Source organism: Scyliorhinus torazame, chromosome 1, assembly GCF_047496885.1.
Source record: "Scyliorhinus torazame isolate Kashiwa2021f chromosome 1, sScyTor2.1, whole genome shotgun sequence".
In the NCBI taxonomy this organism is placed as follows: domain Eukaryota; kingdom Metazoa; phylum Chordata; class Chondrichthyes; order Carcharhiniformes; family Scyliorhinidae; genus Scyliorhinus; species Scyliorhinus torazame.
Genome location: NC_092707.1, coordinates 223,693,540 through 223,710,493, shown reverse-complemented (window position 1 = coordinate 223,710,493; position 16,954 = coordinate 223,693,540). Strand labels below are relative to the sequence as shown.

Sequence of the window (16,954 nt, the reverse complement as noted above, 5' to 3'; positions counted from 1 at the left end):
TTCCCAGCAACTCCCACAGATAATCCCACTCCATCCGATCAAAAGCCTTCTCATCCATCACGAGCACCACTTCCATCTCCTCTCCTTCTGAGGGCATCATAATAACATTTAGAAGCCTTCGAACTTTGGCCGTGAGTTGCCTGCCCTTTACAAATCCTGTCTGGTCTTCCCCTATCACCCCTGGGACACAATCCTCTATCCTTGTGGCCAATATCTTAGCCAGCAGTTTGGTGTCCATATTCAGTAGAGAAATTGGCATGTATGACCCGGATTGCTCCGGATCCTTCTCCCGTTTCAGAATCAATGAAATCGAGACCTGCAACATTGTTGGAGGGAGGACTCCCTTCCCTCTTACTTCATTGAATGTTCTCACCAGCAGTGGGCTCAATATCTCCGAAAACAAGGCCCCAGAGCCTTGCCCGACTGCATGCCGTCCAGCCCCTCCATTATTTCCTCAATTTCAATTGGGCCTCCCAGCCCTTCCACCAGATCCTCATCCACACTCGGGAACCTAAACTGACCCAACAACTGCCTCATCCCCTCCACCCCAGCCTGTAATTTGCTGTAAAAGTCCTTAAACAATTCATTCACCCCCAACTGGGTCCAGGACCGTGATCCCACCTCTACTCTTTACTCTCCCTGGCCGCCTCCCTTTTTCTGAGCTGGTGCGCTAACATTCTACCTGCCTTTTCCCCATACTCCTAGATCGCCCACTTGCCTTCCTCAGCTGTTCCAACGCCTTCCCTGTAGTCAACAGCCCAAACTCCACCTGTAACCCCCGCCGTTCCCTCAGTTGCCCCGCATCCGGGGCCTCCGAGTATCTCCTGTCCACCTGATAGTGGTATCTCTTCCACTAACCTGTCCCTCTCAGCCCGTTCCACCTTTTCTCTGTGGGCCCGTATCGAGATTAATTCCCCTCTGACCACTGCCTTCAATGTTTCCCAGACCGTTGCCGCAGAGACCTCCCCCATATCATTTGTTTCCAGGTAGTTCTGGATGGACTTGATCACCCGCCCACAGATCGCTTCATCTGCTAACAACCCCACATCTAGCCTCCATAGCGGGCATTGTCCTCTCTCCCAGCTAACCCGTAGATCCACCCAATGTGTGGCATGATCCGACACTGCAATTGCCGAGTACTCCGTATCCACCACACCTGGTATTAGAACCCTGCTCAGAACAAAAAAGTCGATGCGAGAGTACACCTTGTGGACATGTGAGAAAAAAGAAAACTCCTTCGCCCTTGGCTGTGCAAACCTCCATGGGTCTACTCCCCCATCTGTTCCATAAACTCCTTCAATTCCTTTGCCGCGGCTGGCACCCTCCCTGTCCTGAATTTTGACCGGTCCAATTCCAGATCAATGACCGTGTTAAAATCTCCTCCCATGATCAAGTTATGTGACTCTAAGTCTGGGATCTTACCTAACACCCGCCTCATAAATTCCACTTTGTCCCAATTTGGAGCATATACGTTCACGAGTACCACCTGCACCCCCTCCAGCTTCCCACTCACCATTATGTACCTGCCCACCCGTGTCTGACACGATTCTCTCTGCTTCAAATGCCACCCGTTTATTAATCAAAATCGCTACCCCCCTGGTCTTTGAGTCCAGCCCTGAGTGGAATACTTGGCCAACCCACCCCTTTCTCAATCTAGTCTGGTCTGTAACCTTTAGGTATGTCTCTTGTAACACTGCCACGTCCGCCTTCAGCTTCCTCAGATGCGCAAACACGCGAGCCCTCTTGACCGGCCTGTTCAGTCCTCTAACGTTCCATGTAATCAGCCTGGCCTGGGGACTTCCCATAACCACCCCCCCCCCCCCCCCCCCCCTCCTTTTTTTGACCAGCCTCCAGTTCGCGTCCCCTGCCTCCTCGAGCCCTCCCTCGGGCACCCTCTGTCTCTGACCTCCCATTTCTCCCCTAGTAACAGTTCCTCCTCTGGCAGCAAAGCAGTTCACCCCCCACCCTCCCTCCCCCCTGGTATCAGCACCAGAAACCCAACCCCCCATATCAAGCTCAAGCTGATCACCTGCTCACCCCCACTGACCTAGCTGACCTGATTGCTCTTACCCATGGCACCAAACAGACTGTCTCCCCATTGTTCTCTCACCTCTCCCCCCACTTGAACATACATATTCAAAGCATCACATTCCCCAGTAAACAAACAGCAGAAAAAACAGTGGAAAACAACCACAGAACCCCCCCCCCCCCCCACCTCCACCCAGCTCCCAGTAAGACAAAGTTAATTTTAGCCATCGAAACAGCCCCTTATTGTACATAACACTACTTATTCAAACCAGCACAAAAGTGATTGTCAACAAATCGTCATTTCAGTACTCTCCCCAAGGATTCAGTTTCTTCAGTTCACATCCAGTACTTTTTCCCTGATGAAAGTCAATGCATCGTCAGGTGTTTCGAAGTAAAATTCCCAGTCCTCATATGTGACCCACCGACTCGCTGGGTACAACATCCCGAACTTCACCCCCTTCTTAAAGAGGGCCAATTTTGCCCGATTAAACCCGGCTCGTCGCTTGACCAAATCCGCGCCCAGGTCTTGATAAATGCGCAGCTCACAATTCTCCCACCTGCTGCTCCGTTCTTTCTTTGCCCACCGCAGAACGTGTTCCTAGTCCAGGGATCGGTGCATACACCATCGTCCTCGGCGGCTCATTTGCTCGGGGCTTCTTTGCGAGGGCGCTGTGCACTCTATCCACTTCCAGGGGCCGAGGGAACGCCTCAGCCCCCATCAACTTCTTCAGCATGTTCATCACTTAGGCCCTCGCATCCGATCCCTCACTGCCCTCAGGGAGGCCGACGATTCTCAAGTTCTGCCTCCTGGACCTGACCTCCAAGTCCTCCAGCTTTTCCTGCATTCTTTTCTGGTGGTCATTCATCATCTCCACCTTGGTCTCCAGCACGGTTAGATATTCCTCGTGCTCGAACACCTTTTTCTCCACTTCCTGGATCGCACTTCCGTGGATGTCTTGATTCTGCGCACAACCTGATCAATCGAAGCCTTGATCGGGTCCAACGTGTCCTTCTTAAGCTTGGCGAAGCAATCTCATGAACAGAAACTTAACTCACAAAAGCATTCTGGTCATTACCACCAAACAATTCTCCTTGCTTTTTCACAGCTAAAGCTTCTTTGTTCTTGTGTCTCAAAAAACAGCGGTCCTTTTTCTGTGAGATACTGTGAACGGTTTTGAAACTGCCACCTTAACTCCATGGGTTTCTGATAGTTTCTCTCCCCATGGAAACTGGATCACATGGGCATTTCTCTGAACTGTGGTGTTCAAAGGTGGCATTTTAAAATTTGATCATCTTGTAAAGTTCAACATTGCTCTGGACTAGTAATATAGACTCCCGGACGAATGCTCTGGGGACTTGGGTTTAACTTCCCACCACAGGAGCTGGTGGAATTCAAATGCAATTAATTAATACATCTGGAATTGAAAGCTTGCCTCAATAATGGTGACCATGAAACTATCATTGATTATTATTTAAAAAAACATCTGGTCCACTGATGAGAGTCAGAGAAGGAAACCTGCTGTCCTCCTAGTCTGGCCTCTGCATTTACCTAAACAAATTATCATGTGAATTATGCATATTCGGTGTATGTCATCTTGACAGCAAATGTAAACCATACATTTATGGTTTTTTTTGATTGATCTTTTAATTTTCATCATTTCAGAACGTCTGGTAGAAAGTCTGCGTCTACCACAGGTCCCCACGCTTCATGCCCAAGTGTTCCTCTTCTTCCGAGTGCTGCTGTTACGGATGTCTCCACGCCATCTCACCTCTTTATGGCCCACTATGATTACAGAACTGGTAAACTGACCAAAGGTCACCCATTTAACCTTTTTTGAGTTGTTCCAGATTTAATCACCATTGCTCAGTTTGCACATTAATCTTGTCAAAATGTAATTTCAAGGGAATCCAATCCAGCATCTCGTTCATAAACAGCTCATGCATTCCCCTCCAAACCTCACACCATCCTGATTTGGATCTACATCGCCATTATAGTTGGAACAAAATCCTACAACTTACCTTCTACCTGGGCCACGGATGTACCTGCACCAGATAGATTGCAATGGTTAAAGAAGATGGTTCACCGCCATCACCTTGGGAGAAGATAAAGATGGGCAACAAAGTGCCAACAACACCAACATCCATGGAAGAAGAAAAAAATGTGTTGTGTTCCTTGAATTTTTAGCGTTCTTTCACAGAATATGGGCATCGCTGGCTAGGCCAGCATTTATTATCTATTCCTTTACAAGATTTTGCATCCAGGACAGTGAAGGAATGGCAATATAGTTCCAAGTCAGGATGTTTTTTGGCTTGGAGGGGAATCTGGAGGTGGTGATGTTCCCATGCATCTGCTGTCCTCTTGGTGGTAGAGGTTGCAGGTTTGGAAGGTGCTGTTGAAAGACCTTTGGTGAGTTGCTGCAATGCATCTTGTAAATGGTGCACACTACTGCCACTGTGTATCTGGTGGAGGGAGTGGTGTTGAAGGTGATGGGTGGGGCACCAATCAAGTGGGCTGCTTTGCCCTGGATTATTTTGAGCTTCTTGAATGTTACTGGAGTCGCACTTATCAAGGCAAGTGGAGAGTATTCCATCGCACTCCTGCCTTGCAGTTTGTAGATATGCTGGACAGGCTTTGGGGAATCAGGAGGTTAGTTATTTGCTGCAGAATTCCCAGCTTCTGACCTGCTATTGTAGCCACAGTATGGCTCATCCAGTTCAGTGATGAACCCCAGGATTAACCCAGATACAAGGCGCGATTTAACGGAAAAGTTTCTAAGTGTCATTTCGGGCGGGTCTGGCTGGGTGTTTCGCGCCTGCTTTGTCGGTGAGATCCACTCCGCTATTTAACCATACTTAGTTATTTGTTTGAGTCTTGGGGAGTTTCTCCCTGGCCTAGACCAAGCTTTGAATTTTTTTCAGCAATGGGGAGCTGAACCCGCTGGCCAGACTGGCTCCTCAAAGATCGGTCTGCCATTTTGAAAAGGTACCCCAATCTCTAAGTGAGCTTGAGGGTCCCCCACATACCCCACCCATGGGCAATGTCACCCCCCCCCCCCCCCCCCGCACGAATGGGCATTAACCCATACCCCCCCAAGTGAGAACACCTCACTATGGGGTCTCTGAGAGCCCTCCTTTTTCAGGCCTCCCCACACCCCTTTTAGGACCCCCACCCCTCACCCCCCCCCCCCCCAACGTTTTGGAGGCCGTTTCATACCCGCCCTTAAACCCCCCCCTCATTCCCCCCCTCCCCCCCCCCCAATAGGCATGATCCCCCCTTAGGCCCAGGCCCATGGCAGTGCCACCCTGCCACCAGGAAATCATGGTGGTGCCCCACCAGCCTGGCAGAGCTGCCAGGAGAGCCAGGGTGCCACGCTGCCCTGTCTCTGACCACCCAGGGGTTTATAACTGGCACCGTTATTAATCATTATTAACTGGTACCCGCATGACCTCTAGCTGGGGTGCCAGTTAATAATGAGAGGTCGTTAGATAGGGTGTCCATCTCGTTAATGAGATTGCCCTTAATTGTTGATAATTGACATGTCACTACATCTATGCACGATCCGTAACCCGCCAACGGGAGCAGGCCGATAGTTTGCAAACTGCCCGCCCGGACCCCGATTTTGGCCTCTTCCGTGATCTAAACAGCACTGGTGCAATGGTATTAAATTGTGCCCATTATTCAGCCTTATTCTGGAGTTGGAAGTAAATCATAGAAGCAGGAGAAAATTATTGCTGACACTCAAATCCCACAATCTTCAAATGATCACTCCCACAAATGACTTAATTTTTTTGACCATTTTCTCCCACCTACCTTGAGTTACATAAGAACTGGCTGAAAAAAATCTTGAGTTTAAACCAATGTTTCATACATTACTCATCCATATACATTAGAAGCTTACCTTGTTGAAATGGAGACATACTCCATTTAAGAATTTGTATTTATATTTATAGCGTCTTCATAAGAGACGGGAGATATAATGGTAATATCACTGGATTAGTAATCCAGAGGTCCAGGCTAATGCTCTCGAGATATGGGTTCAAATCCCATTATGGTAGCTGGTGGAATTTAAATTAATTTAGTTAATAAAATCTGGAATTGCAAGCGAGTCTCAGTATTGGTCACCATAAAACTATCATTGTCGTAAAAATTTCTCTGGTTCACAAATGTCCTTTAGGGAAGGAAATCTGTCATCCTTACTTGGCCTGGTAAGCAATGTTTTTGGCTCTGAAATAGCAATCCACTCAGTTCAAAGGCAATTAGGCTGCAGATCAAATGTTGACCTTGTCAGCAATGCTCACATCCACTGAAATAAAAAAAACTCTTCCTCACGAGTATTATCATATTGTGGTGAGGACTGAGCTGTGAATGCCTCTGCTCTGACTGCATTGTAGTTTTTATTTTCAACTTGATCCTTAAACCTTTTAATAATTATTATCTTTATTAGTGTCACAAGTAGGCTAACATTAACAGTGCAATGAAGTTACTGTGAAAATCCCCTAGTTGCCACACTCCCGTGCCTGTTTGGGTACACAGAGGGAGAATTCAGAATGTCCAATTCACCTAACAAGCACGTCTTTCAGGACTTGTGGGAGGAAACCGGAGCACCCGGCGGAAACCCACACAGACATGGGGAGAATGTGCCGGCTCCACACAGACAGTGACCCAAGCGAGAATCGAACCCGGGAACTTAGTGCTGTAGCAACAGTGCTAACTTCTCCCATTGAAGAAAAAAATCTGTTGTGCTTTGTGGAGGAAAGCTGCATCTTCTGCTCTGCTCATCTAGTGTTGCATGATAACCCTCCTGGTGTCTTTTTTATGAGATATTTCTACTGTGACTTGCTAGCAAGGTGTTTTGTTTCAGTGGCTAATCGGGAATCTCCCATGCCTGTCACTGGTGGGAAGATTAGCACGTTGATTATCATGATTGTGTCATGAACATCTGGCTCACAGGCAGAGCGCTACGTACTGAGGCACAAGACTTGAGAAAAGAATAATATGTTTTATTTAATCGATTTTAAGCAATTACATTGACCATAATCTTCTCATTCCTTAAAGGTGCAAGTATTTTTGCTGATTGAGCAGGAACTGACAGCAGATGAAGACATTTCAAGGTAAAGGGTTCCTCCGACCATCATTACGATGTAACTGCAGTTTCCACATTTATTTCCTGGTCTCTTGTTGGGGGAATGGGCTGTTTGTTTTCCTATAGGCGCAGAGTGAAAACATAGACTTCATGGTTGGGTTATCCTTGTTAAGTTCAGATTCAAAATGTGACACTGAAGCATTTGCTGCAAGAATGGCTTAAAGAAAGAAATGCCAACTTCAACCTTTATGCAATGACCCTTTTGGAATTGCTCTTACTGAACTTTCAACCACTGTGTCTTTTAAGATACCATTTCAGCATCTCCAAGTCTGAAACTTTCCCACTTCCTGTGGCAGCTCTAGTTGAGGTTTGAACTTTATTGGCACTTACTGCTGAATTACTTGCGTTGAAAATCCAAGTTCACAGAATCAAGGAATCGTTACAGTGCAGAAGGAGGCCATTTGATCCATTGTGTCTGCACCAGCTCTCCAAACAAGCATCAATGCCATTCCCTTTTCTTTTCCCAGTACCACTGCACATTGTTTCCATTCAAGTGATCATCTAATGCCCTCTTAAAAGCCTTGATTGAACCTGGCTGCACCACACAGTGTATTCCAGACCTCAACCATTTGTGGTGTGTCATAGAATCATAAAATCCCTACAGTGCAGAAGGAAGCCATTCAGCCCATCAAGTATGCACTGACTCTCTGAAAGAATACTCCACCCAGGCCCACTCCCCTTCCCTATCCCTGCAACCTTCATTAACCTAGGACACTGAGGGGAAATTTAGCATGGCCAGTCCACCTAACCTGCACATCTTTGGACTGTGGGGAAATTAACAGAGCACCCATACCACCACTCTGAGCCTTCTATTCGCCAAGGAGAACAGACCCAACCTCTCTAACCTATCCTCATAACCAAAGTTTCTCATCCCTGGAACCATTCTTGTAAACCTCTTCCGCACTCTCTCCAGTGTATTCACATCCTTCCTATAGTGTGACACCCAGAACTGTACACAATGCTCCAGCTGTGGTCTAACTAATGCCTTGTATAAGTACAGCAGAACATAGAACATTACAGGCCCTTCGGTCCTCGATGTTGCGCCGACCTGTGAAACCACTCTAAAGCCCATCTACACTATTCCCTTATAGTCCATATGTATAGACCTCCTTGCTCTTGTACTCTGTGCCCCTATTAATAAAGCCCGGAATACTGTACGCTTTATTAACTGCTCTCTCCACCTGTCTTACCACCTTCAATGATCTATGCACATATACACCCAGGTCCTGCTGCTCCTGCACCCGATTAAGAATTTGACCCTTTATTTTATATTGTCTTTCCATGTTCTTCCTACCAAAATACATCACCTCACACTTCTCCACATTGAACTTTATTTGTCACTTATTTGCCCACTCCACCTACTTGACTATGTTGTTTTGAAGTTCTACACTGTCTTTCTCACAGTTTACAATACTTCCAAGTTTTGGCTCAAGCGCAAACTTGGAAATTGTCCCCTGCACACCAAGATCTAGGTCATTAATATCTGTCAGGAATGCAAGGGTCCCAATACCGACCCCAAGTTGTTCCAACAGAACCTCAAATTCCAAATTTCTCTCGATCGAATCTCAACCCCTATTGAATTTGACTGAAGTGCCACAGTATTAGCAAGAATTTTTGAGATAATCAAACTTTAGCTGCACAAACTGCAGATTCACTCCCACAGTATGCCATGCTTGCAATTTGTCTCCTTCCTCCAAGTTTAGATTCTGTTTGCATTTATGGGTCTCACAGTCAGCAATAATATTTTCCTCAAATTCCAAAAACCTAAGTTCCTGAAATATAAAAAAATCAAACAAAACTTAATGGAGAAACTATTTATCCTTTTATTATTCTAGAACAACCCATGTTTAAAAAAATGAATGTGTTGTTCAATAGCATTATAGAGGTGATTTAAAGAAGTATTGTTATTCTTGAAGTGACAAAGAAGGATTTGATTAAAGGAAAGTTTCAGAATAAGGACCACCCCTCCAGAATTTTCCAGTTTAGTTGCCATCCTGGATTGGTGCACCCTTTATGGTTTCTGAAGTTCACATACTCAAACAATACTCTTTTCATCTCAGTTCAATCCAGACCAAAATGATTGAATGTTTTAGTCCTATGTTAAAAGTACTGGAGTCATCTGTATCAAGTTCTTCACGGACATGTAACACAAAGGTGACACCAGTTGGGAGTAAATCGACGATCTCCTTATACTGCAAGGCTGGCTAATGAAATAAATTCAAGATATATGTACAGTAGTAGATGGGCTTTAAGGTTGGATGACAGCTGACATTGAGCACAGCAGATGGATGTTTTACTCTATGGTTATGTCGTACTGATCTAGGACTGCTTGCTGCTCACACTAGCTGTTGAGAGTAGTAACATTCCATTCTCCAGTACTGACATGCTCATTTTTTTTGAAAAGCCCCTGAAAATGCACCACTGAATGTCTAGGCCAGCACATTCTCAAAAGGCCTTTGCAAACTTTTACTTACGGATAATGTACCAAAATACGGAGTAAACATTTACCATTGTTAACTCACTTATCCATTTCAGAACTGCTGGACCATCAGTCTCTGGCTTGGAAACTACCTTTCTGGGAGGTAATGGGTTCTCCACATCCTACAACAACCAGCGGTGGCTTGGCCTGTACCTATCTGCATGCAAATTCCTGGATTTGGCTTTGACCTTGCCCTCTGAAAACCTTCCCCAATTTCAGATGTAAGTGAAGGGAGATATTATTTCCCATCAAGCATAGAATCTAGTCTGAAGTTGCTAATGTTATTGTGGCTGTTTCCCAGTAATATTTTCCAGGGTTAAGAGTGAAGTGAAAAACATTTAAAAGATTTGAGTGCAAGACATAATTTTTTAATCAATGTTGGTATCCCATGTACAAGGAATTTTCACTTACATTCTTGAAAATCACGATTTTAAGTGAAACAAGTTTAAATGAATGATGGGTTCCATTCAAAATCGATGTTAAAGCCAGAGTTATCATAGAATTTACAGAGCAGAAGGAGGCCATTCAGCCCATCGAGTCTGCACCGGCTCTTGGAAAGAGCACCCTACCCAAGGTCAACACCGTCACCCTATCCCCATAACCCAGTAACCCCACCCAACACTAAGGGCAATTTTGGACACTAAGAGCAATTTATCATGGCCAATCCACCTAACCCGCACATCTTTGGACTGTGGGAGGAAACCGGAGCACCCGGAGGAAACCCACGCACACACAGGGAGGATGTGCAGACTCCGCACAGACAGTGACCCAAGCCAGAATCGAACCTGGGACCCTGGAGCTGTGAAGCAATTGTGCTATCCACAAGGCTATCGTGCTGTCCCTGTAGACATTTGTCACCCAGAAAAAAACGATATACAAGTTGAAAAACTGCCGTACATATGTAGTACTGTGCATTCCTAGCTGAAATAACTTGAAAAACAAAATAAATCATTAAATATAAGATATAGATGATATTTTTAAAAATTACCTCGCCTTCAATTCACCTGAGGAAGGAGCAGTGCTCCGAAAGCTAGTGATTTGAAACAAACCTGTTGAACTTTAACCTGGTGGTGTAAGACTTCTTACTGTGCCCACCCCAGTCCAATGCCGGCATCTCCACATCATAGGTAATTTAGTGGCAGCAACTGGTTGGTGCAGGAAGCTTCTTGAAACCTAGGATTAAGACTGCCCTCCGCCATAGGTGGTGCATGGGAACGTCAGTTCAATCGGAGCCAGCAATGGAGCAGCTGAAAACGAATTCTGTTAAGAATCGAGGGTGAGAAACAAGGCTGGAGATGCTCAATCTAAAGAAATGTCATATTGGGCTTGAAACATTAGCTCTGTTTCTCTCTCCACAGATGCTGCGAGACCTGAGTTTTTCCAGCACTTGGTTTTTATTTCAAATCTCCAGCATCTGCAGTATTTTGCTTTTATTTTAAATACTGGGAGGATCGTTCCCTGCCAAGGCAAAGGGTCACATACTCCGAATAAGAGCCATTTAGCACTGAGATGAGAAATGTTTTCACTTTAAGGGTTGTGAATCTTTGGAATTTTCAATCCCAAAATGCTGCAGATGCTTAGTCACTGGCTATATTGAAATCAGAGATCAATAAGCTTTTGGATACTGAGAGATAATCGGGATAATGTGGGAATGTGTAGCTGAAATGGCAAATTAGCCACTTGTTGAATGGCAGAGAAGATTTGAGGGGGCAAAAGACCGACATTTGCTCCTATTTCTTGTGTTCTAGTGCAAAATCTTCATTTGTTTCGAGGTGGCATGATGGTGCAGTTGTTAGCACTAAGAGGATCCGGCTCTGCGTCACTGTCCATGTGGAGTTTGTGCATTCTCATTCTGTCTGCGCAGGGCTCACCTCCACATCACAAAGATGTGCAGAGTAGGTGGATTGGTCATGCTAAATTGCCCCTTAATTGGAAAAAAGAATTGGGTACTTAAAATTTTTTTAAAAGAGTATAATTTGTTTCACTGCTAATGTGTGCTCAAAGTTATATTATTGCAGGGCAGCACAGTGGCGCAGTGGGTTAGCCCTGCTGCCTCACGGCACCGAGGTCCCAGGTTCGATCCCGGCTCTGGGTCACTGTCTGTGTGGCGTTTGCACATTCTCCCCGTGTTTGCGTGGGTTTCGCCCCCACAACACAAAGATGTGCAGGGTAGGTGGATTGAACACGCTAAATTGTCCCTTAATTGGGAAAAAAATAATAATTGGGTATTCTAAAAATAAAAAATGTTTTAAAGAAGTTATATTATTGCAACATATAGGAATCATCTTTGGATAATTGTGCCATTTTTCATAGATTTTTTAGCCTAGGAATTTACTTGATATATTTGATTTTTTTAAAAAAATTATTTCTCAATGCAAACTTTATGAAAAGGACAAACCCAACATGAAAAATAGATTGAATGCAATTTCAAGCAAGATTATGCCACTTTGGTGACTTCATTCATCAAATTAAACTGTGGATGGGCACTATCAGTATTATTATGTTAGCCCCGCCGTATGTATATGTATTTGAGACTGGTAAACCTGCAGTGCGCAAATGCATTACATAATCTGATAGGAAAAATGCAGCTTTATTTTGTGGGTAGATATAAATTCTAGTTGATTTCTAAGACATTATTACAGTTGGTACAGCTATTTAGAATGCACCAAATCACAAATGAATCTACTCAAGCAAAATGATAGTGACGGTTGTCAATACTTCTGCTAAATCATTTTCATGCTTTGACTTTGCGAATGCTTTCGAAACATGTTTAAAGTAATGTCATAAAGTAAAGTCCTAAATGCAACAAACTTTAAATCATTCTATATGTTTAGGTATCGTTGGGCTTTCATTCCAGAAGTTTCTGATGATTCAGGATTGGAGGTTCGCAGACAGGGAACCCATCAAAGAGAATTTAAGCCTTATGTAGTTCGATTGGCCAAACTGCTGAGGAAACGAGCAAAGGTATTTTCTTTCCGCTATCTCCAATTGTATCCTTATTACAACTTTCCTAAAGGCATTGACTTCTTGCCTGGGTATGTTTCAGAAATACCCCCAGTATCTCAGATAAGTGGTCAATATTCGTACATGACACTTGATTGTGACCGTCAGGAAGCTAGTCACTGCTGAGTACCATCCAAATTGAAGACCTGATATATGTTGGATGAGCTAATAAATTCATTGAGCTATCTAGGAACCCAAACCCGATGGCCTTTCAGGCACTCTTCCAGCTGACACAAATACAATGATCAATTATTTTAGCCTACAGTCTGGGACATAATAAAATAAAATAAAAAGAATAAATAATAATAAATAATAACATTTCCGAGATGTGGCTTCATGATTGTCATAATACGGAAAAGGTGTCTGAGAGACCAGAGAAGGTGCGAAGAATTGACAAAAGTTACTGATCTACTGTTATATGGGTAGAGAACAATGTGGGTAGCGAACAATGTGGCTGCAGATTACGTAGTATTTACAACACAGAAAATGCCATTTCATCCAATAGCATTGATTAATTACCCAAGTGCTGGCAAAAGGGATTAGGTATGTAAATCAGGTGTTTTTCTTGCGTCATAGAAGTTTACAGCATGAAACCAGGCCCTTCGGCCCAACTTGTCCATGCCTCCCAGTTTTTAACCACTAAGCTAGTCCCAATTTCCAGTGGGCTGATGGGCCTATTCTGTACTGTAATTTCTGTGATTAATATTCAGCAACAATAACTTGCAGTTATGCAAGAATTTTAACATAGTTGAAAAAGCAAGATGCTCACAGAGGCAAAATCAGAAAATGGGTGCCAAGCCAAAGAATATATTAGGAGCTGTATTTACGAGCATGGGGGTCAGGAGAGCTGAAAACACAACTACTAATGGTGGGGCAAAGGAAATGGGAGAATGCAATACAGGCTAGAGTCAGGGAAACTGAGAGAACCAAGTGGGAGAGAGTAATGGTAAGGGCCTCAAAAGTTGGAGGTGAGAAGGTGGTTGAGTAAATCAACTTCTGCAGTAGTGTGTTAAATAAATAGAAGGCCAAAGACCTTTGGATGTGCAATTCCTTTCCTGGGACTGTGGAAGTACAGACAACATGGGAGAGGGTAACTTTGAATTCTGGGTAAGAGAATTGAGATGGAGGAAGAACCTAATTCAAAGAGAGAGGGCAAGTGGAGTTGTGATGCAGATTGAAACCATTGAAGATGAGTTCAAAGCAGGGGGCAAGGAGGGACAATATTCTGCTGCTGGAGAAGACTCAGTAGTGAGGCTTAAATGGCTGATGGAGAGGATGGAGTAAAGTAGACGCTTGAAGAAGCGTGAGTGTTAAAAATCAAGATGTGATTTTGTGATGAAGACCACACTATCACTGTTGCAGTTTAAACAAGATGGCTAGTAGGTGGGGGACGAAATCAGTAGAGGCAAGTTGTCACCAACAGCAAGAGCCAACAAGAGGGAGAAACCTTCTTGATCTCATCCTCAGCAGCCGACCAGTTGTAAATGCATCTGTCTAAAACAGCATTGGTAGGAATGTCCACCACACAGTCCTTGTGGAGACTTCACATTGAGGACATTGCCATCATGTTCTGTGGTGTGTACCACCATGCTAATTGGAATAGATTCAGAACAGATTTTGCAGCTCAAACCTGGGTTTCCATGAGGTGCAGTTGGTCATCAGCAGCAGCAGAACTATTTAGCCATAGTCTGCAACCTCATGCCTTGACACGGTCCTCATTCTACAATTACCATCAAGCCAGAGGTTCCACTCCGAGTCAACGAATCGTTCGGAAAAGCATGCCTGGCAGAGCAGCAGCCATACCTACAAATGAGATCCCAGCCTGGTAAAACTGTAACCAGGATTACATGCATGCTAAACAGCAGAAGCACCATGTTCTAGAAGATCTAAGTAATTCCATAACTAATGGATTAGATCAAAGCCACATCTAGTCAGGAACAGAGGTTCCACAAACATCCCCATCCTCAATAATGATGGAGCCCATTATGCGAGTGCAAAAGACAAGGCTGTGCAACCATCTTCAGCCAGAAGTGATGAGTGGATGATCTTATCTCAGCTTCCTACTGAGGTTTTCAGTAACACAGTTGCCAGTATTCAGTTAATTTGATTCCCTGCATGTGATTGTGAAAAACTGCTGAAAGGATCAAATACAAGCAAAGGCTGTGGAACCTGATGACATCCCAGCTGTAGTCCTGCAGACTTGTGCTCCAGCACTTGTTGTGCCCTTAGCCAAAGGGTTATGGAGAACGTGCAGGACAGTGGAATTGAGGCCAGGATGGGATAAGCCATGATCACATAGAGGGTGTTTAGTCTCGGGAGGCTAAATTGCCTACTCCTGCTCCTAGTTCATGTGTTCTAGGGAGGAGATGCTCTGGCTGATTTTGTTATTCAGCTCTTGGTCTGTAGCATTGTAGGTAACAGATGAGGAACATATCAGCCATGATCGCATGGCGGAGCAGACTCGATGAGCCGAATGGCCTAATTCTGCTCCTATATCTTATGAACCTCAGTACAGCTACAACTCTAGAATTACCTGACAATATGGAAAACAGCACAAAACTGTTTTGGCGAATTACTATCCCATCAGCCAATCAATGGACAAAGTGAGGGAAGGTGACATTGACAGTGCTATCCAGCAGCACTTACACAGCAATAACAGACTCTTCAACGCTCAGTTTAAATTTCAGCAGAGCTACTCCACTCCAGATCTCATTAAAGACTTGTCCAAGTGTGGGCAAAAGAGCTGAATTTCAGAGGTGAGGTAAGAGTGACTAATAACAGAATATTTTAGAAAATAAATGGCGAGGAGCAATGGCTGCATAGTAAAATGTCAGTGCTTCATTTACAAAGAACAAAGAAATGTACAGCACAGGAACAGGCCCTTTGGCCCTCCAAGCCCGTGCCGACCATGCTGCCCGACTAAACTAAAATCTTCTACACTTCCTGGGTCCGTATCCCTCTATTCTCATCCTATTCATGTATTTGTCAAGATGCCCCTTAAATGTCACTATCGTCCCTGCTTCCACCACCTCCTCCGGTAGCGAGTTCCAGGCACCCACTACCCTCTGTGTAAAAGAACTTGCCTCGTACATCTCCTCTAAATTTTGCCCCTCGCACCTTAAACCTATGCCCCCTAGTAATTGACCCCTCTACCCTGGGGAAAAGCCTCTGTCTATGCCCCTCATAATTTTGTAGACCTCTATCAGGTCGTCCCTCAACCACCGTCGTACCAGTGAGAACAAATCGAGTTTATTCAACCTCTCCTCATAGCTAATGCCCTCCATACCAGGCAACATCCTGGTAAATCTCTTCTGCACCCTCTCTAAAGCCTCCACTTCCTTCTGGTAGTGTGGCGACCAGAATTGAACATTATACTCCAAGTGTGGCCGAACTAAGGTTCTCATGGAACTTCGTTACATAGGGGCACAGACTAAAAATGAGAACCAGATCTTTTCAGGAAACACTTCGACACCGAGGATAGTTGAAATTTGGAATTCTATTCCACAAAAAACAATTAACACTCAGTAAATTATACATTTTAAATCTGAGATTGATTACATATTTGTCATGCTGAGATAAAGGTGAGTATAGGGAGATAGGTCGCATCTGCACTTTGGAAAAGCTCGAATATTGTACTTGTCAATATTGTGTCAGAAATAACTAGAATCTAATTCATGGCAGAACTTTGTGCTTACTTAACAGAAAAATCCAGAGGATGACAACTCAGGGAGGACACTAGCTTGGGAACCAGGTCATCTGCTGCTGACAGTTTACTCCGTTCGCAGTATCGAGCAACTGCTTCCTTTCTTCAATGTACTTAGCCAGTTTTTCTCCAACAAAATCTTGAGCAAGTTTAGTGGATCCTCAGGGAGCCCAGTCCGGCACACAAACTCATTCTCAAACAAAGACATGAAAACTGAGAACCAGAAAACATTCTGGAGCAAAGCCAGACAAAAAATAGAGGAAGTGCTGGAGAAAGATTTTCTGGAAGGTGTTATAAAGACATAATAGTCTCCCACTGCAGGTAGTGTAATCACTCAAAGCAAATATTCTGCAATATGTACATTTTAGTTTGTACTTTAACGAGGAACTCATTTCAAGGATGTAATTATATTAAATTTTATTTGTACAGATTGTGTCCTGAATACTGAATTATGAATTTGGTTTTGTCAAGTATTGTTGGCTCATATTGATTATGATGCCTAAAATGTAAATTACTGTACTATTCTATTTGGTTCTAAATAACTGCATTCGTGATAAATTCTAGTGTGATGGCCCAGTATTAAATGTTGCAGTAGTA

The 16,954-nt window shown here is 44.2% G+C and overlaps 1 protein-coding gene across 9 annotated transcripts in view; it reads left to right on the top strand.

The window, feature by feature from the left end:
* Positions 1–16,954, top strand: part of dop1a (DOP1 leucine zipper like protein A) — a 431,858-nt gene extending 414,904 nt beyond the window's left edge. For 8 of the 9 annotated variants that reach the window (XM_072502737.1, XM_072502731.1, XM_072502726.1 and 5 more), the window contains 5 exons: positions 3,692–3,828; positions 7,085–7,140; positions 9,708–9,872; positions 12,486–12,615; positions 16,357–16,954. In XM_072502737.1, the coding sequence (XP_072358838.1) occupies positions 3,692–3,828; positions 7,085–7,140; positions 9,708–9,872; positions 12,486–12,615; positions 16,357–16,662 (794 nt within the window). In that variant the 3' untranslated portion in view covers positions 16,663–16,954. The remainder of the gene's footprint in view (positions 1–3,691; positions 3,829–7,084; positions 7,141–9,707; positions 9,873–12,485; positions 12,616–16,356) is intronic. The other variant, XM_072502754.1, reaches the window with a different exon arrangement.